At 37.3% G+C, this 25,339-nt stretch overlaps 1 protein-coding gene across 1 annotated transcript in view; it reads right to left on the bottom strand.

Moving 5' to 3' along the window:
- The window catches only part of LOC134528880 (uncharacterized), a 530,965-nt gene that overhangs the window by 173,825 nt on the left and 331,801 nt on the right, over positions 1-25,339 (bottom strand). The window contains exon 22 of the mRNA XM_063362546.1: positions 12,475-12,776. Coding sequence (XP_063218616.1) covers positions 12,475-12,776 — 302 coding nt within the window. The remainder of the gene's footprint in view (positions 1-12,474; positions 12,777-25,339) is intronic.

Raw genomic sequence — 25,339 nt, forward strand, 5'->3', positions numbered from 1 at the left:
AAAATTTGATTCTCCCAACGATTACATATATATTAGTTTCCTTGATTTTACATGTTCTTGAGGATTACGTTCTTAAAGCACTGCTCGCTGGTATCTTTTTAATGAATTTAGTTCCTTCTATGCAAGCGGAAAATATATATAGCTCATATCACCCGGGTCTTTCCAGGATGGCGTCGGACCGAGAGGAAAACTCTTCGAAAGGGGGAAATCAGCTGGAGGTCCCGAAGATCATGCAGGGAGCAATTTCTCTCCCCAGAAAATTGGACCCTGTCTGAAACACCAGTCAAATTCAAAACGAATTAGACCTGCGTCCAGACAGTCATACACCGTCAGCGCGAAAGGCCAACAAACGGGAATTTGGGGGAAAAAAAAAATGCTGGATTACTCACCAAACAGGGTGTGGAATCAGGGCTCGTGAGGTGTCTCGCGCTGACATCAGGATGGCGCGTACCGAGAATTCGCGGATGCGTGGAAGAAACTAAATATTTAGGAAAATAAAAAAAATAATAAAATTTAACTACACATGACTTTTTCTTAATACTACATCTGACTGACTACTGTACCACTGGGATCCCAAAGCAAGCTGACTACATTCTTGTGCACACGAATTCGCCATTGCCGCGAAAAGCCTCTTAGCACAGAGGACGCCGAGAAGACGTGGTCAGTAGCCGAGGTCGGAGAACTAAGTGCCGGCGATGGCGGTCAAAGCTTCTAATTAAATCGGGCGCTCATCCCTAGGAAAAAAGGGGGGGAAGGTTCGGCTCAGGGCCGAAAACATGCGGAGGTGCCCGAGGCGGGCGTGACAACAACACGACATGCGCGCTCTCTACCGGCGGTAACAGGAAGGCAACAAACAATCGACTTCTACAGGCCGCGAGAAGAAAGCATAGTGCTTTATGGCGCCGCGGCGCTGCTTTCTAGCGGCGTAAAGGGGAACTAACTGAGGTCGTTAGCTGACTTGCCACCAGGTGTCATGAGGGTGTGCTCTGCACGCTGGCGTCCAGGCCTGTGGTTACTTTTTCTGCCGCTAGATGCCGTGGACGTCTCTGTAAGACCAGGGAGAAATTCCTTGAATTAGGCCATCGTCTTGGCTAAGTTCCCGTCAGGTCACTGCTCCTGGCTTGATTTCTCAGAACTAAGGTGTGGTGAAGAGAGAGGGGAGGGTGGGCAGAAAACGCCACTAAGGTGGGAATGCAGGTCCACTGGAGACCCATTCGTGACGAGACTTGCTATTCTCAGCAGGCCTCTCAGAAGTAGCAGCTTGCAGCCCAGAAGCTGCTCTATGCAATTTTGGTCATGAAGAGAAATAATATTACAAACTCGGGACGTGACTGCAGGCGAGAGAAATTTCAACCAAGCTGCCCACGTCCACATTAGACAGCAAAATATCAGATAGGCCCCCTGAGAAAGGGGGCTTCGGTCCACTGGCACAAAGTTTAAACACGTGGCATACACCGGCCTACCAAAGAGTAAATCACCTCCTTAACAACCATATAAATTAAAAAATAAGATTTCCAAAAAAAAATTTAAAATTATAGAAAAATTTAAAAAAAGTGACGAATTGCCTAATTTCCGGCACAGAGCTACACCCTGTTTGGTGAGTTACTCCGGTATTCTTTTTCTTCCCGAATTCCCGTTTGTTGGCCTTTTCGCGCCGACTGTTTTTGACTGTCTGGAAGCAGGTCTAAATCGTTTGGAATTTGACTTGTGTTTCAGACAGGGTCCAATTGCTGGGAGACGAATTTGCTCCCAGCATGTTATTCGGGACATCGAGCTCCGAGTCCCCTTAAGAAGAGAATTTTTCCCGGCCCAACATCATACTCTGAAGATCCGGGTGATATTAGAAATATATCTCTCTCTTAAAATGAGCTAAATTTATTAAAATACAAACCAGCGAAGAGTGACTTAAGAACTCAATCCCCGAGAATATGTAAAATAAGCAGAAACGATAAACAATGTAATCAGTGAAAGAATCTAATATGGTGGAGTATTTAAATTTTTTGTTCTGTGATGATGTGTAATTAATATAATATAAATTGTTTTAAATAATTTCGGGCCGGCCCTCCTTTTTGTTACTTGCTAATATATTTTATTGTGAATTCGAAAACAAAGCAAAAACAAAACCTATTTAAATAAACCAGGGAAACCTATAGACCAAGCTACTTATGTAGTGTTTATTTATTTATCATATACCTTAATCTATTTTAAGGATCCACTAGCTCCCAAGTTGACTGTGTGCAGGGAGTTCCAAATTGTCTTGTTCACCACCTCGTGCCCGCTCTGGTAAATAACTTTAATTTTCTTAATATTTTTGAACCCAGCAGTTTCCAGGGTTTTATTTATTAATTTAAAATAATCTAATATTGAGGCACGAGGGGCGTTACAACTGTCCAACGAAATAAATATATAGTCGCTGTGCCTACCATGGAAGTCTTATTTTTCGATACTTGGAATACCTTCCTACCAGGTCTTGTACAATGTTAGGTGTATAGGCCAAGTGTCTTCGGATCACGAGGCCAGGCCAAGTACAATGACAGGCGTATAGACCAATCGTTTCTGAAAAAAACAAGACCTACTTCATCGAATAACAAATATAACATATTTATAAGCAGTCAAAAAAAAACTAAAGTATCGTTAAAATAAATTTCCAGCATTAAGACCAACGGACGGAACATGTTTTACGCTTACTAAAGAACCAAGAATACCTGAAAAATAATTTATCAAGACAAAGTGGTTTTTAATCATTAATTATTTAGAGTGGACAACAGATTTAACTACGCACACTTAACGAAACGACAAACATTCAACAAAGGAAAAGAACATGCAATACACACAATGGACACACCATACACAAACTGGACACACAATGGACGCATAGTACTCAAATTGAACACGCAATGAACACACAGTACACACACTGGAAACATAATGAACACAAAGTAAACACACTGGAAACATAATGAACACATAGTAAACACACTGGACACGCAATATACATACAGTGCACACACTGGACATGCAATGGACACACATTACACACGCAATGAACATATAATACACACACAATAGACACATTAAACACACAATGAACACAAATAAACACACACAGATCACGCAATGGACATGCAGTGCATACACACACACAGGACACACAATGAACACACAGTACACACACTGGACAAGGAATTAATTAATACGCAATGGACGCACAGAAAACACCCTGGACATGCAATGGAGATGCAATACACACACAACGAACACGCAATTAACATGCAATGCACATACCAAACATGTAATGAAAATGTAAATCACATATTGAAAATGCAGTCGCGAGAACTCAGCCTTAGGTACAAATCAGATTTCGAGAAATAAAACATTCACTTTTAAAATGCAAAATATATATATATTTTTTTCAATTTTAAATAAAGGTCATTATTGTATGTAGCCAGCTTCCCTCAGTTCTTTGAGTATGAAGGCTACTTCGTTGAGGTGCGAATTGTTTCCAGCTCATAGCGAAGCATGTAGAAATCTTAACCCGTCGACCAATATGTTATGATCTTTCCATGGTGCGTAATAAATCTCTTCTGCTGCTATCATCTTTCTTGCATGTTTGTAATAAATACTATTAAGATTTCTGGTGTCTTGTCTTTTAACATCAGCCTTAAGGTCATTTTCTTAATCGAACCAGTGATCACCATAAGCTTTATCAGAATAATTTGTTTTATCAAGTTGTTTCCATTGTTTTGATCTCAGGGCTTCATTACAGTCTTAGATATTGTCAGCTTTAGGTGCTTCATCACAGTGATTGGTCTTGTCACCAGTTTCTGAGTCACTGTCACCATCATCGTAGAAGTCAGCGTCTTCACCTGGATCACTGTAAGAATTCTAAATAGTTGATGTCGAAGCTTCTTTACTGTCTAAAAGCTTCCTTTTTAAGTGACCATCATTTTTTCAAAGTATGAATGATCTACTTGAAATGTGCTTGAATGTATTCCCACTTATCACTGTAATGATACTTCCATTGGATTCAGTCTTCCTTAAACGTTCAGCATTCTTCAATTGAAGTTCTTTGTCGAGATTAGGATAGCTATGAATATAATCACGTTCAAGACAAAGAAAATTATTAACATCATGCAGCACACTCTTCCTTAGTGTATTGACTTAATCGGTATCCTTTTCTCGTTAATGGGCTTGGCTTTACAAGTTCTGCCATGTCTTTTGAAGCTATAAATTCGTGTAAACAACCTGCTACACCGATTATTGATTATAATTTTGCATAGCGGGTTTCTAACAAAATCATTTTTCTGAGACATCTTGCATTCCTTCTTAGGACAAATTTCTTTCTGCAGTTTCTACAGTGGTGTCCTTCCGATTCAGCTGCAGGCAGAGGACCGGGATTCATGTTAGCTTCTGCAACTAATGCCAGATGCAAACTGAGAAATTTTTTAAGTTGGAACATTTAATTAAATATAAATTTTTAATATTTCATCAGCGAGAGTTATTTTCAATTTTGAAACACTCATGTCAAGTAGTTCTACTTTTCAACAAAATATGTCGCCAGATGTTTAGTGGAGGCAAATAATATTATTTTTTTTTATGTTGGATGCGGTATGCTCACTCATAATCGCAAGAGAAGGAGAGTTTCGCTAGATAACAAGGAGAAGGAAGCTCGTCTTGCTTGTCTGGTATTGAATTTTTTTGTCTGAATTCTACGTGATTAAATATATTGCAAGAGCTGATTTGATAATAGAAATTCACTAATTAATTAAAAGTTACTCTGAGTATAATTGCTTGCTCATTACAAAACATACATGCAGCAATAGTTTTATCAGAAATAACCTGAAGTACACAGAGAGAGCACCAAAAGTCTTGCCAAGAAAAAATCAGGAGTACTCGAAGGAAACCCATAGAAGTATCGTCAGGAATAACCAGAAACACTCGTATAATATCAGCAGATGTCTTGATAGCAATAATCAGGAACCAATATAGAAAAGCTTCAGAAGTCTTGCTAGTAATAATCAGGAGAAAGCAGAGAACACCAACAAATTATTAACAGGAATAATCAGAAGCACACGGAGAAAACTAATGCTCGGTTTTCGAAATCAAAATCAGTGAAATACAAAAAAAAATTAATAATAAATTTAAAAAAAATAATACTAAAAAATACAAATTAAAAAAAAATAATATTGGCCGACCGGTTAAGACTTCTATATGCTTCGCTTTGTGCAGGAAAATATTCGCACCTCAACGAAGTAACCTTCATACTCAAATAACTGGAGGAATTTGGCTACATACAATGAAGACATATTACTTGCAAGAGTATTAAATTGAAAAAAAAATATATTTTGCATTTTAAAAGTGATTGTTTTATTTCTGGAAATATGATTTGTATCTAAGACTGAATGTCTCGCGACTGCGTTTTCAATATGTTCATTGCATGTTCATTACATGTTCGGTGTGTGCATTGCATGTTTTCTTGTATAATCTGTGAGTGTATTGTGTGTCCATCGCATAAACAGTGTGTGTACTGATTGTTCATTGCGTGTACATTGCGTGTCCATTTTGTGTGCTGTATGTTAATTGCATTACCATTGTGTGTGTACTGCGGGTCTATTTGGTGTCCTGTGTGAATATTGTGTGTTCATTTTGTGTGTACTGTGTGTCAATTGTGTGTGTAATATGTGTTCATTGCGTGAGTAATGTGAGTCCATTGCGCCTACTGTGTGACCGTTGCTTGTCCAGTGTGTGTACTGTGTGTCCATTGCGTTTACAGTGTGTGCACTGTGTGTCCATTGCTTATCCAATTCGAGTACTGTGTGTCCATTGCGTGTCCATTGTGTGTACCGTGTGTCCATTGCGTGTATTATGTATTCTTTTTTTGTTGAATGTGTGTCATTTCGTTAAATGTGCGTAGCCAAATGTGTAGTCAGCATTTAATATTTTACGGTTCAATACCTCTTGGACTTGATAAAATATTTTTCAGGGACTATTTGTTCTTTAGTAAGCGTAAAACATGTTCCGTCCGTTGGTTTTATTTCTTGTAATTGATTTTAACGATGATTTTGGTCCGATAGTTTGCAGTCTTTGTCTGACTGTTTGAAGTATGTTATATTTACTATCGATGAAGAAGGCCTTGTGGTCCGGAGAAGTTTGATCTATACGCCTTACATTGTTCATGGCCAGAAATAGAGGTACACATGCACTTTGCCTACCTATATACCTAACATTGTACAAGACCTGGTTGGAATGTATTCCAAATATCAAAAAATTTGACTTCCATGGTAGGCACAGCGACTACGTATTTATTTCGTCAGACAGTTATCTTGTATAGAGTCCTTTTTCATAGCCTGATTTATATATCCACCTTAGGTAAAGAAAAACATAATTTATAATTTATTTAAAGCTTTAGTTACTCTTATCCCTGGCCGAGAATCAGAACAATAACGGAAATCCATCGAGTCAATCTTACAATAATAGACCATTTTTTTGCGATTTTCGTTTTCCAAAATTCTAGTTAAATTATTACGAATTTTCTAGATGGCCGCCAATATTTCATCATCGGCTTACTATAGGCTGGTAGACTAGGTTACAAGGTGCTTTTTAGGATTTTTCGTCATATATTATTGAATTAGTTTTATTATACCTATTATTAAATTTTTTGCATCGATGAAGCATTGTACCAAGAACGGAAATAGATCAACTCAATTGTTATTTTAATAAGTGATTTAATTGATGAATAAGGGAATTATTCTGGAATTTATACATTAATAAATACAGATTTCCAAGATAACACCTAAGATGGCCGACAATATTGCGGGTGCCCTTGCAATAAATAATTACTGCACTCTAGCGCATAAAAATTACACTAACATGTCGGTAGTGCCCTCTAGCAAACGAAAACAATATGTAGTATCTAACATGGCGTCCTCCTGGGGAACGAAAACAAAATGGTGGACATTACATTATACTAGCTGGTGATATATCTACTTTGGCGTTCGTGGTGGGAGGTCAGTCAGTCGTTGGCTTCCATGGAGGAAGGTTCTGTCGCTTTTATTTTTGCTCTCGCCAAGTTAGAACCGAGGACTCCGAGATCCACGACGCTAGTGCATTTATAATAAAACTTTTATACATACTAAGTTGAAATATTTATTATATTTTTTAAATTATTTTCTGATTTTTTATTTAATTATTTACGAATTTCTAAGATGGCGAATGTGATGCTATAACTTCAAAATTTCAAAACATTTTTTATAAAAAATTTATAAATATTTGTAACTTTTCTTAATTTTATACCATAATAATTACGTATTTTCAAGATGGTGGCCGTAACGAAAATTGCAAAATGATGTCATAATTCAAAATGGCTGCTATGAAATCCTAATAGTAGTTTTCATGACATCGGTGACTTATCGGCTTATGGTGGCTGGCTTTTAGTAATCTTAAGTCGCTTTTACTCACTTTTATGTTAAAATAATGTGATATTTAATTAAATTAGTTTTTTGCAACATTCAAGTATCGAACCAAGGACATAAATCGATCGAATTAATCATTATTTTAACAAGTGATTTTTTTAATGAATTTTTTTATGATTTTCGTTCTAAAACAATTACCGATTTTCAAAATGGCGGGCAAGACGATCGACAAGATGGTGGACGCCCTGACAATAAATAATTACTGCACTCTAGTGGGTAAACATTAAATCAATATGGTGGATGCAACCTCTAGCAGATGGCTTCTGTACTACGTGAAACTATCATTCCTCTAATCAATTACTGAAAAACAAGATGGCGGCAAAACTCTCTAGTAGTTAATGTGTGTTAACTATCGCTCCTGGTAGCATGTATTGAAAAAAAAAATATGGTGTCTTGGTCTCGAACTGGTGATAATATTTATTATTATTTCAAATTAAAAAAATTATAAGCCCGAATATTTGTGTTAGTTTTACAAACCTTAAGTAAATATCTGTCTGGTAATTGTCGCGATGGCCGTGCGATTAATGGCGTATGTTTTCCATCCCAGAGGTCCGAGCCTGGATGGTTCCAATCACAGTGCTTTCAATGTATTTTGTATAAAATATTAATTAAATATGTCTTTAAGGACAATAATAACATTAGGATGTAGTGGAACATCGGGCTTATGTGCATGAGACAGAGAGCTGCTGGCGCTCTCTAGGAACAAACACCAAAAACAAAGATGACGGAATCCAAGTTCGCGGCCTCCAGCAGACGAAAACATGATGGCAGAATATGAGAGGGCAGCCAGGTTCAAGGTCAAAGGTCAAAGTCAATGTCAATGGTATTGGCCAAGTTCATTCAAGATAGCCTGGGTAACGTAAAAATCCAAATCAAAATGGCGGACTCTGCCACCTTACACTTCATTCGAACTCCAACCACCGGACATAGATTATCATACTTCTGTCGAAGATAGCATATTTTTTGTAATATGCCTGGGAAGTAATATTCTGACACCGCCAAACTAGGGGAGTGCTAGTGTCGAAGTGAAAGAGGGGTGGGGAATGAGGAGGGGTTGGCAGTAGGGGAATACCGTTAGCTGTGGAAGCAAGGAGTATGCACATGCGTTCATAAGTGTACGCAACATGTAAGCATGATTACCTGGATGAAACGATGGCCATGAAGCGCAGTCGTGCAGTAAGAAATGTTGTGATAAGCTGAAGGTACAGTCGTATGAAACAGCGAAACATAGTGTCTACGAAGATTTCACAATGTGTACCAAAGTATGTCACAGCATCACATCGTACCGTTTGTGATATAATAATTATTTCACTCAGCACCATATTTAACATACATGTCGGTATACATTTGCCTATAATCAAAGAAAATATTGTTTGTGTGATTAATTAATGAAAAAAATGCAAGAAACATTTCAACACAGTTTCGTGCATAGTGCACGTAACAAACGCCCACTCAGCCATTTAGTTAAATTCCTGATATGTTACCATTGGAATATGTGCTGCTGTTGTCCGAAAAGTCCCATTCATTGTCTGAGCTGGACTCGCCAAAGTTAACAACAATTTTCTCAATTTCGTGCTCCATTAGACAGTCACCTGTCCAGTACTCTGCTTCTGTATGTTTTACATGTAAAATAGCATTTTGCCATTCTTCTTTGGTGACGCTATTGATTGCTTCTGTTGTGATGTTTTCAATGGTACGTGATGATTGAGCGACATTTTTTTCAGCAACACGTGATTTCACAATGTTCCATACATACTCAATAGCATTAAGCTCACAGTGGTATGGTGGTAATCTTATTACTTCATGTCCATGTTCTTCTAACATCTCATCTATGCGAAACCTGGGAGGTGGACGTCGACCATGAACGAGCTGGAGGAGTTCACATTTTGTCATATCATTGTCATGCGGAATGTTGTTGTTCTGTTACCATTGGATGATATCTTGTTTTCTTGTACCGGCTGTTGGTGGCTTATTTAACTGAACGGAATGATAAGGGGCATTATCCATTACAACCAACGAATTAGCAGGCAGATTTGGAATAAGTTTGTCTTGCACCCATCTGGAAAAGTTTGCGAAATTCATCTCGTCGTGATAATCGCCACTTTTACCTTTGGACTTGAGAATAAGATATGCATCTGGAATGAAACCTAGATCACAACCTGCATGTACGATTATCCAACGTTGACCAGCGCTGTCATTCTTCAAAACACCGGGTGTTTCGTTGTCTTGCCAACACTTGCTTACTGTGTATGTTGGGTGAATCCAGGTTTCGTCAATGTACACAACTGTTTTTTTTCTTTTCACCAGCTGCTTATTTGCTTTCATTCGACGTAAATAATTGCCCCTACAAGCAACAATCATTGTGTTCCATTAATATTTTCCTTTTATTCTTGCATTTTTTGAACCGGAAACCCAACTTATGCAGGATTTTTCTCAAAGCTTCTTTTCGTCCAGGGAAATTTATTTCTTCTTGTAACACTGTAAGAAGCTTATTAAGTGTTGGAACCTCTTCTTTCACCTTATAAAACTTTTGTACGGTGCGCCGTATTACCCCAAGGTCAAACTTATCAACCGATATCTTGTTACTACTTGCTTTTCTTTTCTTTCCTGGTGTGCGCAAAATTCCCCCACTGATAGCGGCTTCTTTACTTTCTTTTCTAATTTTGCATATTGTTCCTTTCGATTTCCCTGTCGCTGCGGCCGCACGCTTTGTTGCATTACATTATGGATGGGTAAGTTTGCCTGATGCCTTCTCCTGATCACAAAATGCAATCACATTGCTAATCACTTCCCTGCACTGGCTATGTATAGTTTTATGTTTTGTTGTACTGCCCGATGTCATTTGTCAATACACGTTATATTACAGTCACGCACGCTTCGAAACCTTGCTCCGCTTTCAAAGGATCCGTGAAATACTTGAACAGCGATACTCCCGTATCCGCGCACTGTGTCGTGACTTATGGTAACAACTCTACTTGCCGTCCCACCCGCGACATGCGCTTCGACCCTTGAGGCGGACTAGGGAAAGGGAGGGGACAGTGTGGCGGAAGGGATGATGGCGGAGGGAGGGGTCCGTCTGACCTTGGGTAGTTCTAATTTTTCCCGGGACCACAGTTGGCTTGGGCGTGTAGTACTTATAGTTATAAAGAGCTCAGATGTACTTGAATGGCAAAAATATGGAGAGCGTTTGTAAAAAATTTTTTTTTACATTAACACTCGTACAATTTTCTCACTGGTGTCTAATTTTATATACCTATATATATATATTTATATTTATAAATTATACGTCTGTATAGCTTTTAATGGTTGTTCAAAACTTTGAGTGTTTAATCTTACATGTTAACTAGCACCACTAGTGGCACACGTAACACGAAACCATTAGTCATACCTATATCATCACTCCTTGTTATTACTTGACATTTAAATGTGTTGGAAAGCTTTACTATTCGTAACATATTTTGAAAATGCCAGAGTATTTTTTTTTTGCACCGTTTACCTACGAATTGTGTGCTGTGAATAGTTATGTTCTGGTGGCATCAGAACATATAGTGTTGCAAAACTTACAGACACTCGAAAGACAATTCAAGTCTTTATGTTATTTAGACCTGGGTTATTTGAACAAAATTTACTGTTTTAACTACCCATTCATTATCTGCCAAAGTAAAGGGCGAGTCTTTTAAAAGAGGAAATAAGTAAAAAGAATGAGTGATTGAGTAAATACATACCTAGAGGAGGAGCTGGAAATATCCTGATGAACACTTTCGAACTCCCTATAGGTAGGTTGTTGTCCCACTGTAGCAACTTTATTTACTCAATTACTAGGGTTTGGAAAAATTTGCTGGTTAATTGACCTTCAGGCTAGCATCCACAATCCTCTGCTTATTTGGGAAAATGCCACATGTTCATTGGCTGCTGAATTGTGGGATGTCTTTGACTGAGTAGCCTGTAATTTGATTCTTCTTGGGGGTGATGGTTTTTCAATGGCCCAGAGTCCACTACATATATAAACTGTGGGCCAATCACAGAATCAGCGCAAAGGTACATGTATTTGAATTGTAGCCTATCGCGAAATGAATCCACGAATTTTTCCGGTCCCTACCGATCACTCATTCTTTTCACAAGTGTTCAACAAGGACTCTTTTAAAGTAATGACCAATCTTGGAACCAACTACCATATATTTGAAAGACTGTAAACTCAAATTTATTTTTCTGTTCCAGCATACTGTCACCAACTACACTGCCATCTGTGAATCTGCCAATGAAGTAACGTGATCGAAAGTGCGTGACGTTGGAATGCATTGTCAACGGCTTTTTCTTTTAAGCTTGAACGGAGTCTCTAGATTACTATCTGTCTCGCATAGTAGATTATTAATGATAATAAACGCCACACTACTTCTGTATTCCCAGGATGCTCTATATAATTTCAGAACGCTGAAGGGTTTGTTTTTCGTTTCAAAAACATTTCTTCTTAACATTATGGACTAAATCATACCTGCTAATTTAATTTTCTTCGTTTATTATAGAAGTGGTCAGGTTATCGTGAAAAATCCACATTTAACTTAAAATAATATTAAATAATAATTTATGTACATTATTTAATTCTTAAATTTAATTTCCTGCACAAAACATGTTATTAATTATTCAATTGTAAATGCGAAAGACAGCTTAGGAGGGAAGCCTAAGATGTACATCAAGTTCTGTTCCTGCCCGAACACGCCCAAATATTCACCTTCGGCCAACCTCGGGTTTATATATATTTATATTTCTCTGTTTATTTTAATGTAGCTATACTTATCTAACTAACCGTTCATAGTGTTTTAAAGTGTTTTAATGTAGATAACCTAACCGACCACTGTTTATACTTGAATTCATTTTCCTGCGCAAAAATAAAACAAATCCCGAGGTTGGCCGAAGGTGAATATTCGGGCGTGTTCGGGCAGGGACAGAACTTGATGTACATCTTAAGCTTCTCAGCTTGCGACCTTGGAAGCTCGGGTGGTACCTGCGCGCGGCCGGGTAGTTGGCGCCGGCCACCTTCTCGTAGGTGAGCGAGTAGCGGCAGGGGTAGGGCCCGCCGGCCACCTCGCCGGGCTCCAGCGGGTGCAGCGCCGGCCGGCTGACGGACGGCCGGGTCACCGGGTCGCCGGGCGGCCGCACGTACAGCGGCGGGTAGGCGGCCGCCGTGGGGCCGCTCAGGCACTCCTTCTCGCCGTACAGCGCACCCGCCTGCAGCTGCAGCCCGCTGCTGCCCGCCGTGGCCGCGCTCGAGCCGCTCAGCAGGCACTGGTTGGTGTTGGCGCCCGTCTGCCCACGCGACCCCACGTCAAGCTTTTTTAAACCCCTGCCCTGCACCGGCCACCATCACTAAAACATTTGCTGCGCAATCATAAATAACCATAACATTGATAACCACTCAAAATAAAATCAAACATAGGTACTATACTTTTGGGGGGAAAATTTATTTGCATAACTTATTTTTAATCGGGTAACTCTGACTATTCAAACTGTAAAAAAAATTAATTTACTAACTTAGCGAGTTATTTGCTATGATAAGCTATAATAACAAATAATTTGCTAAGCAAGGAAATCATTTTTTTTAAATGACTCATAAAATTTATTCGATTAAAAACTTTTTACCGTATAAGTCTTCCATATTTTTTTCCCCATAAGAAATTATAGCATATTTGGTTTTATTTTGAATTGTTATCAATAGTATGGTTATTTATGATTGCGTATCAAAAACGTTTAGTCACGGTTACTAATGAAATAGTGCAAAGGGGGCAGGGGGTTAAAAAAAAAACATCAAAACCGTAATTTACTGGTCTATCAACTGTTCTCGGCTTGACGTTAAGTAATGGGACATGCTCTATAGTCAGCTACATCTCAAGTGTCACTGGCCACACCAAACTATGTTCGCTTAGTTTGATATGTTGGCGATCCTGGCGACGTCACCGGGTGTTTGGTACATCAGTTTTTGACGTGATAACGTCTTATAAATCGATGAACGCCGGCTGCACGCACGAAAAAACATGACTTATTGTCACGTTCCGCCTGAGCCGAGCGTGAAAGCGAGAGCGCGGAACAAGCGATAGAGAGGCACGATCGGCTTGTGACGCATCTATCTCTCTTCCACTCCATCGGCCGATGCGTCCGAGTAGAAGAGAGACAGCGGCAGCACACAACCTACACGTGAACTATTTTGTCAACTGTTTATAAAGTGAAGTGAAAAGTAAATGTGGTTTCCATTGTTTATTACAACAATTGCAGAAAAAAAGTAATTATTTATTCCATTTTAAGAGTTTGATAAGCGATATAATTTGTTATTTGATTATTAAAAAAAAGCAGCATCGGTCGGCGAGCGCAGTAATAATAGGTTATGTTACAATTTTGACTAAAAATTATTATCTCATATAAACGATCGTACAAAAAGTCAACTGATTTTATTTAGTATTCAATGAAAAAAATTGTAATTTTCAATTAACTCCTTTTTTGTATTATACAAAATAATGATAATTCAGTGATAATAATTAAATTCAATTCATAAAAGTATGCAATTTTTCATCAATGTTTTCTTATGACGTTATCACGTAAAATTATCGTCCATAAACCGACTTTACAGACAACCCCCCTTTTTTTTCTTTTGAACGTCACTGACATCGTGCATGCGCAGATAATAAAAAAATTCTCGTTTTTCACGTTTTGTGCTGAACTACGAGTACACGTCGTTTTGCCTAAAGTCATTTAGCCTAAACTTTTCTTTAGGCAAAATGTCTTTAGGTAAAACGACTTTAGGCGAAATGACTTTAGGCAAAATGACTTTTAGGCAAAACGACTTTAGGCAAACTAACTTTAAGCCAAATGACTTTAGGCAAAACGACTTTAGGCAAAACGAATTTTAGGCATTACGATTTTAGGCAAAACGACTTTAAGGGAACTTAAGCAGGCGATTATAATTTTAGGCAAAACGACTTTAGGCATAACGACTTTAGGCAAAACGAATTTAGGCAAAACGACTTTTAGGTGAAATGCCTTTAGGCAAAAGACTGTAGGGCAAGCTAAAGAGATGCCTAGAATTTTAGGCAAAACGACTTTAGGCAGAAAGAATTTAGGCAAAATGACTGTAAGGTTTGATCACTGTCTGAGAATGTGGAGTGGTGCTCTGCAAGTTTAGGCAAAACGACTTTAGGCAAAACGAATTTAGGCAAAACGACATTTGGATACATAAATTTAATCTCTAAAATATTCAGAATAATACTTCGTTCACATTTGGCGCATAGATGGAGTGACTAGTAGTATATCTCGTTACAAAATGTTAAGCGCAAGTAAACGATCATTTAGTTCAGTTTAATCATAACAGGTGGCGCTACTAGTCATAATTAAAACAATGAATATACTGGTTTAATTTCCGGTCACAAGGCTGCGTATAAGTACAAAGGAAAGCAATTTTATGAATATGCTTAAAATGTAAATTGATTATATTATAATGTTTATAAGTAATAATTGTTTATAATACTAGTTCAGTTTAATATATTAGATTCACATAACTAATTTTATTTTAAGGCATGAGCTTTGTTTGAAGGTATACATTTTATTTTAATTTTCATATATATCCATGATTTTGCTGTAGCACATGATTCATATTTATTTAATAGAATGTGCTAGTAAAAACTGTTATCGCAACAGAGATTCGGCAATCCATGGAAATTGCAGACAGCATCGTACAAAAGTAGCACGACACTATAACCAAACAAACACCATTTTTATTAATAATAAAATTTTATAGTATAAAGTTTCCCTGGACATGAATTACTTAAGTGAGTAGAAATTAACGGAAGTTAATTTATAACCTGTTATAAACATAAATTCATTAATTTTCATAATTGAGTACTTCTTGCACTAAAACGTTTATGTGAACAGCTGTATACATGCACTCAAACCTCGGACTACATTGTTCTTGGTTTAGAAAATATCACTGTTATAAACCCGAACGGCAAGAAATTTGTGGTGTATGTGTTTTCCTAACTTAGTTAAATAAATTTTGCACTTGAAGAATAAAAAAATAAAAATATATATATAAATAGCAGGCCGGCTGGCCTCATTATTTTACTTTGCGATACCGCATAGTATTTATCGTAATGTAAAATAACCCAGAAGTATCTTACAATCTAAAAGCTGATCGTTTTACTAATTACATTTTTTCTGTTAGGATTTATGAATCTATTGTGAAATGAAACATAATAGGCTTGTTACTACGATCATACTGCATACCATAATTTAAATATGTTACGAGACTGAGAGAAGTGAATTATATTTGTGTTAAGGTATATAGGTAGTATGTTTGTGGTGTAGTCAACTTATTTATGTATCCCGTGATTTTTTTTCTGAAACAGCATGAGCTTACTGTATATTTCAATTCTATACGCACATACCAGCAGTGTCTCTCTAGACAATGGTTGCTGTTGCTCACGAAAATTTAATTTTTTCTCTGGCCCAATCAGAAATCGGTAACTTTTGCACCGAACTTTCGTGATTCGCTTTCAGACTTTTTACACGGTCAAAATCGTAATTCCATCAATAATGAATAAGAAATGTATTTTTTCGCGAAATATAACAGCCTTTGTTAATTTCATTTTACTATAGTGCTTAGAAATACGTATTCTGAAAATAATAATTTTTTAAATGATATTTTACACTGAATTTTCTATGGTATGTGTTTTGTTTTTTGTTAAATTTTTATATTCATAATTAAACATGCCTAGTTGGAAATTTCGTTATTTTCTAATCGTACATAGCCTATTAGAAACTTTTTCGTTAAAATCTGGTAGGCTGAATACGCATTGAAAAATACCTGTTTTATAAGTTCATTAAACGATAGGATTCTTCATGGTCCTATCTTGCCTTATATAAAATATAACCAATGATTAAAATTACTTGTATATTGAATGTTTATTACATATTTTATAATTGATATACCTGAGGCCAGCTATACAGCTCATTTCTGTGAATATGAGTAATTAACTAATAATAACAGCCTATAACTAGGTACGCGAAATATCATATATTAATTTTAGGGCAATCTATACTCTCAAAGCATGTACAATCATGTTGAGTTTGCAAATGTAGTGGCGTATCTCAGTTCTTTCGCACGCTGTGTAGACATATGAACAAATGCCAAATACCGCAACAGACAATTAGATAAAATCACATTTTGAGTGATTGTGTGAAAACGGAAATGCAATTGAGCAACAACAGCTTAAAACTTGCAGAGCATTCATTGAACATATTAAGGTAAAGTCTAACCGACCTGTAACTGAACTTGCAAAATTTTCCAGTCTCTACCCATTACATAACTGGTGTATCTGTAAGCACAAATTTTCCATGTCTATGTATTGCTAAAGTGAATAGCATGAATGTCATCACCATAGTACAGAGAGGAATGGACGAGGTAGGAAATGGGATTATAGGTCTTGGTAATTCAGATTGCCGAAGAGTAACTGTGGTTATAGTGGAGGCAGACGAGCAAAATTCCACATAGGTTATCAAGAACAAAATTTGGTGCTAGATTTAAGCTCATTTAATTTATTTACACTTTTTATGATTTTACTGATTTTTTTATCTACCCAGGCGCTTAGGACAGCCGCTGGCCTAAAAGGAGTGTCGAAAAAGCGGTGGAAAAAAAGGAGGGGGCAGAAGTACACGGGCATATGTTATGCTACCTCTACACTTGACAGGCTAACTCGAATTCCAACACGAATGCGAACAAAGACGAATTTTTTTCAGATGCCAATGAACCATGCATCCACACTTGGCCTGCAAACGCGATTCCCAATGCCGAAGCGAACTAGATGAATCAGTCACGAACGAAATGAAAGTGTCTGCTATAAAGAGTATTGATGTAGTTAAGGTACACTGCAGGCAGCTATAGTTTACTCTGTGTTGTTTACCAAGAAAATATAAACACCAAGATAACTTCGATCCATGTTCTAATTTATTTAAAAATAATTTGCAACATTTTATAATTTGAAAGCTGCATAGGCTTGCTTTAAACAATTAAATTATAATATGAATTAAAAAGTAAGCTGTATTTCAATATGCGTGTTTACACCAGAACACGGTTCGTTCCTAGAAATATTGAACATTTCACTTGTTAGTATTTAAACTAAGTAGAGCATGTAATAAAATAGTGATGCGGACTACGATGATGGTATTACCTTGGACATGTTGGAGATAATATTGAAAATACCAAAACAATATTCTTACGTTAATATCAGTGTCTTCAATTTTTGTAAGAAGGGTGCTTGGTGGAAATACATATGTGCAACATGAAGTACTTAAGGATTTGGTAAGTCTACTTGTAAAATAACTTAAGAATAAATGTTTCGTAATTTAATGTTAATTTTAAGCGTTGCCATGCAGAATTAAAAATAAGTGCTCGGTAATATCTAAAAGTGTGCATCTCTTATATGACAGTTCCGCATTTTTGAAAGGTCCATATATAGTAAAATGATAATGTTATGTATTTTGGCGAGGTCCTTATAAGAGGTGATGGAATGAAAATACCATAACTTGTTTGACACTTTTGTGACTCGGAGTTCTAATATATTTTCTTGCTAAATAAAACCAAAATGTAAAGAGATTTAACAGCGATAATATATAAACAGAAAAATTATAATCACAACATTTTTTTTCACTGTTCAAGTTAAAATATGTAGTGTTTTATACAATATAAGTAAATATATTAGAACTCAGAGTCACAAATGTGTCGAAGATTAAAAAAACTAAAACCACGTAGTTTCCATTGTAACTTAGCCTCAAAAGTTCAAAGAAATTTAGAGTGAAATCTGAATGGCGTCGCAGTAACATACGGTCGCTGGCGTATAACTCTGTTAAAGGAAGTTCAGTGGTTCTTTATCATATTTAAATAACTATATATGTACTTTTATTAACAGACGGTAAAAATGTTTGTCTTTCGTTTAGTTTCACCTACTCACTAAACACATTGACTTCTCAAAATGGGAACCAGTGCCATAGTACTCGAAACACCTCCATCTTTATATTATTATATTACTAGCTGACCGACCCGGCTTTGCACGGCTATACTAAAGGGAAATAACCAAATCTCCCATTTACAGTAATAATAAATGAAATATAATTGCAATTAATTTATTACAATGCTTTTAATGTATTGGAGAGAAAACGAATAGCACAGGTTTACAGGTATTATAGCAATTAACAGAATTAAAAATCTCTGTGACGTAATTATGGAAGTAATATAAACATCTCGGGTTTTTAAATCAAAATAAAGTCGACTATAATATTGCTCCGGGGCTAGGTTAAAGCAATTAATTCTTCTCATCACTATCAGAGCTTTTGTGACTTGGTAGGATCGTCAATATCATAGCAAAATAAATTCAACCTCCTCTCATTAATTGGAAAATATTCTCAATTATGAATCCGATATAAACCGAAATTAAATTCTCTTAAAAAATCACCGTAGATTCTCTTCAGGCAGGCTGGCTTCAGCAAAGCTAACTACAATTATTAAAAGTGGTTAACCACATCTATTCTCTTAATATAAATTTCTTGATTAATATTTCAAAAATACTTTATTTTACTACACAATGTAGCTTCACATCTCTGAAAACTGTTCTAGGACGATAATCATTCCTAGTAGGTACTCAAATTACTTAAATTTCACAATAAAATGCTTCAGGCGTCGCGCTACGTGACCTACTTATTTCGCTCCATATTACAACCAAGGTGGCGTACTACGCTATCATTGTAAAGGTGTTAAAACAGGGATTACATTTAACAAATTTTTTAATAAAAAAATACTGTAAAAGTACAACATTATCGTTACTTAAATTGCTTAGTACCTGGAACCCAGGCATACTTAAATCACATAGAGTAAACAAATTACAGACGTAAAAAAATTTCCGACTAAACTAAAAATAAAAAATTATGTGAAATTACGTCATAAATCATGAAAAACTACATATCATAAGTAGTATATAATAGGGGAGTCTGGGACAGGCGCCAGGCGGAGGATTGAAGATTGTTTACATTGTGACGTCACGGCGGACATCTTGGAGGAGTGTAACGGGACACATCGTAACGGGACAAGTTTGACCTGGAATTTGATCCTCAAAAATCGCCAAAAATGACCAAAATTGGGCAAAAATTGCCCAAAATTCCTCAAAAATCGTCCAAATTTCAATTTTTTTGAAAAAAATTTCCACCAAAAAATCTCAAATAATTCCACAATTCAAAAATTCGGATTTCGAAAATCCTCAAAAGTCGTTTTGCCCTAGAAAGAACCCAAATTCCTAAAAGAGGCTTAAGCATCCTTGTCTACAGCCTCCGATAAGCCTCTGACGTCATCTAGGATTATGACCGCCATCTTGGATGGTTGTGACCTTGACCTTTGACCTTGACCTTGACCCCGGCGACCATTTTGGATCAGCCATCTTGGATCCGCCATCTTGGATGACGTCATTGTGTTCTCGAAAATTCCGGCATTGTGTTTTCCACCATATTGGACGATGACGTCACCGTTGCAATTTATGTTACGGCCGCCATCTTTAACTTTTTTATTTATTATCCGAATTTAATGAAATTTTTTTTTAAATTATAAAAAAATTTAAATAATAAAATTTTAATAAAAAAATTAAAAAATCATACATTAACGACACGGAGCTCGGAGTCCTCGGTTCGAACCCGTCGAGTACAAAAAAAATTAAAAATGGCGACCGATCCTTCCCCCTAGGTGGGTGCTAGCAGACTGACTCCCACCACTTTTCTTAAAGCATATATATCGTCACCTAGTATGTCATGTCCGCCATCTTGTCTTCGTTGCTGGAGACCACCATCTTGTTTTCGTCGGCGAGAGTGCGCTGACGGCATGTTAGTTTAGTTCTTATCCGCTAGAGTGCAGTAATCATTTAGTACTGTGACACCCACCATCTTAAAATTTGGCCGCCATCTTGAAAATCCGTAATTATTTAGCTAGAAATTCGGGAAAAGTTCCAAAATTCATTAAATAAATCACTCATTAACTTACATATTGATTCGATCGATTCCTGTCCTCGGTACGATACCCGATCGATGCAATAATGTTTAATTTTATGTAAAAAATAATAATTTCAATAAACCATGTTCAACATTCGTAAAGAGACTTTAAATCATCTACTACCATCATCCTATCAGACAACAAGACCACCATATTGGAAATTCGTAATTGTAATGCTAGAGATTCGGGAAAAAGTTCAAAATTCATTAAATAAATTTGTAATCCATATAATGATTGATTGGATCGACTTAGGTCCTTAGTTCAATCCCTGGCCGATACAAAACAACTTTAATTTAAAAAAATACTAAAAAAGTGTTAGGTTTGAGAAAATAAAAACACCACAAGTTCTTTTAAAAAAATTTTATTACATAAATTCAATACACTACTACAAGTACAAAAAAAAAAACACTGACAAATTACTAAAGCCTTTTGGATTCCTCGATTCAAACAGTCTTCTTATTGTACGGACTAAGCCTTTTACATGACTTTAAATGTCTATCCGATCCGGTCATCACCGCAGCCAGAGACGGACTGAAGTTCATATCACTTATATAGTCTCATTAGCCGGTACAACACATGAGTCAAATCAATAACCATGTTCATTATACGTCTCGGAGCATTTTTTATAATGACGATGTAAGCTATCGAGACGTGAAATTAGTTTATTGCACTTATTGCACTGAAATTGTATTCTTTGAACATTATAAGAACAACAGCTTCTTTCATGTCTGCGAGCATTTGAGGTGATAGTAAATGATACACCACAGTATTTGCACTGATGCGAAGTACGCTCTTCATTAATTGAAGTATTCAATGCTGATGAAACTTCAGCTAATGGTGGAACAGCACATATCGAAGTCTCCTCCAGTGTTGTCAGAGGCGTTGCCAACGGGATCTGCTCCAACATCGTCGGCGCCGACGTCATGGTTCCCGTAGTCGATGGTACATCCTCCATCGAGTACGACGTTAAAGTCGGCAAAGATGCCATCGAAGTCTCAAGAACAAGCAATTACACGTCTTATGCACCAGAAGAAACAAACGAGGTGATCCGTACACCGTCGACGTCAGTAACAAAACTGAGCGTCCTGCTGTCTAGGACTCGCTTATATACATGCACCATATGGAATAATACGCTAGTCAAACCAAGAACATTTTACTAAAATACTAGAGTCAAAACAACATTAAAAAAATAGAAGCACCATCAAAAAAAAGGAAGCACACTTGGAAGCACCTTCAAAAAAGGAAAAAAAAAATTGGAAGCACCATCAAAAAAATGGAAGCACACTTGGAAGCACCTTCAAAAAAGGAAAAAAAAATTGGAAGCACCGACTACGAAAAGGCAGCACATTTGGAAGCACCGACTACTTAAAGGCAGCACATTTGGCAGCACCGACAACGAAAAGGCAGCACATTTGGCAGCACCGACAACGAAAAGGCAGCACATTTGGAAGCACCGACAACGCAAAGGCAGCACATTTGGAAGCACCGACTACGAAAAGGCAGCACATTTGGAAGCACCGCCTACGAAAAGGCAGCACATTTGGAAGCACCGACAACGAAAAGGCAGCACATTTGGAAGCACCGACAACGAAAAGGCAGCACATTTGGAAGCACCGACTACGAAAAGGCAGCACATTTGGAAGCACCGACTACGAAAAGGCAGCACATTTGGAAGCACCGACAACGAAAAGGCAGCACATTTGGCAGCACCGACAACGAAAAGGCAGCACATTTGGCAGCACCGACAACGAAAAGGCAGCACATTTGGAAGCACCGACAACGCAAAGGCAGCACATTTGGAAGCACCGACTACGAAAAGGCAGCACATTTGGAAGCACCGCCTACGAAAAGGCAGCACATTTGGAAGCACCGACAACGAAAAGGCAGCACATTTGGAAGCACCGACAACGAAAAGGCAGCACATTTGGAAGCACCGACTACGAAAAGGCAGCACATTTGGAAGCACCGACTACGAAAAGGCAGCACATTTGGAAACACCGACAACGAAAAGGCAGCACATTTGGCAGCACCGACTACTTAAAGGCAGCACATTTGGCAGCACCGACAACGAAAAGGCAGCACATTTGGCAGCACCGACAACGAAAAGGCAGCACATTTGGAAGCACCGACAACGCAAAGGCAGCACATTTGGAAGCACCGACTACGAAAAGGCAGCACATTTGGAAGCACCGCCTACGAAAAGGCAGCACATTTGGAAGCACCGACAACGAAAAGGCAGCACATTTGGAAGCACCGACAACGAAAAGGCAGCACATTTGGAAGCACCGACTACGAAAAGGCAGCACATTTGGAAGCACCGACTACGAAAAGGCAGCACATTTGGAAGCACCATCATCGAAAAGGCAGCACATTTGGAAGCTCCATCATCAAAAAAAAAAAAAAGGCAACAAGGAAGCACAAGTTACGGGATCTAAGTCTTAGAAATCAGAATACAAGAAATAAAAACATTAAATTCTTATAATTTAAATTGTTTATTTTATTGCTTTACATTATACAAATGCAAGTAAAACAAGCCATTATTGTATGTAGCCAGCATTCCTCAGTTCCTTGAGTATGAAGGATATTTCTTTGATGCACGAATAGTTTCCTGCACAAAGCGAACCATGTAGAAGTCTTAACCGGTCAACCAATATGTTTGGATCTTTCCATGATGTGTAATCAATCTCTTCTACCACCATCTTCCTTGCACCTTTATAAATATTATGATCTCTGGTGTCTTCCGTTTTACCACCAACCTCAGGGTAACTTCCATGTTTGAGACGGTGATCATCACAAGCTTGATCAGATTTATTTAATATATCACGTCGTTTCCACCGTTTCGGTCTCAGGACACCGCCACATTCTTCGATCTTGGCAGCTTTAGGTGTTTCATCATAGTCTATGTCTTTGTCAACAGCCTCAGAGTCACTGTAACAATCACCGTAGAAGGAATCGTCTTCACCCAATTTTCCGTAATATTTCGATGTTGATGATGTTGAAGCGTCTTCATCGTCTTCATGCTTCCTTTTTAGGAGTCCATCATTTTTACAAAGTAGGAAAGATCTACTTGAATTCGGCTGGAATATATTCTCACTTTTCACGTTAAGGATTCTTCCATTGTCTTCATTCTTCCGTAAATCATCAACCTCCTTCAATTTAAGTTCTTTGTCGAGATCGGAAGAGCCAAGAAAATTATTGTGGTAATGCAGATCACTCTTCCTTAGGATGGTAGATTCATCGTTGTCCTCTAGCTTGTACGCAGGCTTGGCGCTACAAGTTCTTCCATGTCTTTTTAGGCTCTCTCTCCGCGTAAACGACTTGCTACATCGAACACAACTTATCATATTGCGCAGTGGATTTTTAACACAGTCATTCTTCTCGTGTTGTCTTTTATTCTTTCTCAAGATAAAATCTTTACTGCAAAACTTACACCTATGTTCTTTCGATACAGCGTCAGATCCCAAATCAGAATTCATATTAGTTACTGAGACTAATACCAGATACCAATTGAGTGTTTTAAATTAGATTCAATACTTAAATAGAAATTTTTTCATATTTCATCAGCGAGAATTAATATATCTCCTGCAAAAGTACTTTATGCATGTAGTTCTGCTTTTCAACAACAGATGTCGCCACATGTTGCTTGCAGGTAAATAATATTTAGTTATTTTATGCGGGATGCGGGATGCTCACTAACGATCGCAAAAGAAGGATGGCTTCGCTAGACTCCAAGGAAAAGGAAGTTCGTCTTGCATGTTGGTGCTCCACAGATGTCTCATGGCATAATATTAATTTGACTGAGTAATGATATGTGTTAATTCCACCTTATAAAAATATTGCAAGTTTTGATTTAGTAGCAGAAATTATCGAATTAAATGTAACTCCAAATAAAATGACATGTCTCATTAGTCAAAAAAAAATCCATGCAGAGAGCGGTTTCTCAGAATAGTCAGAAACACTTGAAGAAACCACAGGAATGATTGCAAGAACACGAGAAAACCATCAAAATATTGACAAGAATATTCAGGAGCACACGGAGAAAACCACCATAATATTGACAAGAATAATCGGAAGCACACGGAGAAAACCGCCACAAGTTTTCTTTGTTATCATAAAATTACAGAAAAAAATCAAAAATAAAAAAACACAACAAATTCAAAAACTGATTATGCTAGCTTGTGAACTTCTCATTGTTGAGCAAAGATAGAGTTCTAGTCCAAGCCAGAATCAGTTTTTGAATTTGTTGTGTTTTTTTATTTTTGATTTTTTTCTGTAATTTTATGATAACAAAGAAAACTTGTGGCGGTTTTCTCCGTGTGCTTCCGATTATTCTTGTCAATATTATGGTGGTTTTCTCCGTGTGCTCCTGAATATTCTTGTCAATATTTTGATGGTTTTCTCGTGTTCTTGCAATCATTCCTGTGGTTTCTTCAAGTGTTTCTGACTATTCTGAGAAACCGCTCTCTGCATGGATTTTTTTTTGACTAATGAGACATGTCATTTTATTTGGAGTTACATTTAATTCGATAATTTCTGCTACTAAATCAAAACTTGCAATATTTTTATAAGGTGGAATTAACACATATCATTACTCAGTCAAATTAATATTATGCCATGAGACATCTGTGGAGCACCAACATGCAAGACGAACTTCCTTTTCCTTGGAGTCTAGCGAAGCCATCCTTCTTTTGCGATCGTTAGTGAGCATCCCGCATCCCGCATAAAATAACTAAATATTATTTACCTGCAAGCAACATGTGGCGACATCTGTTGTTGAAAAGCAGAACTACATGCATAA

This window comes from Bacillus rossius, chromosome 2 (genome assembly GCF_032445375.1).
Source record: "Bacillus rossius redtenbacheri isolate Brsri chromosome 2, Brsri_v3, whole genome shotgun sequence".
In the NCBI taxonomy this organism is placed as follows: domain Eukaryota; kingdom Metazoa; phylum Arthropoda; class Insecta; order Phasmatodea; family Bacillidae; genus Bacillus; species Bacillus rossius.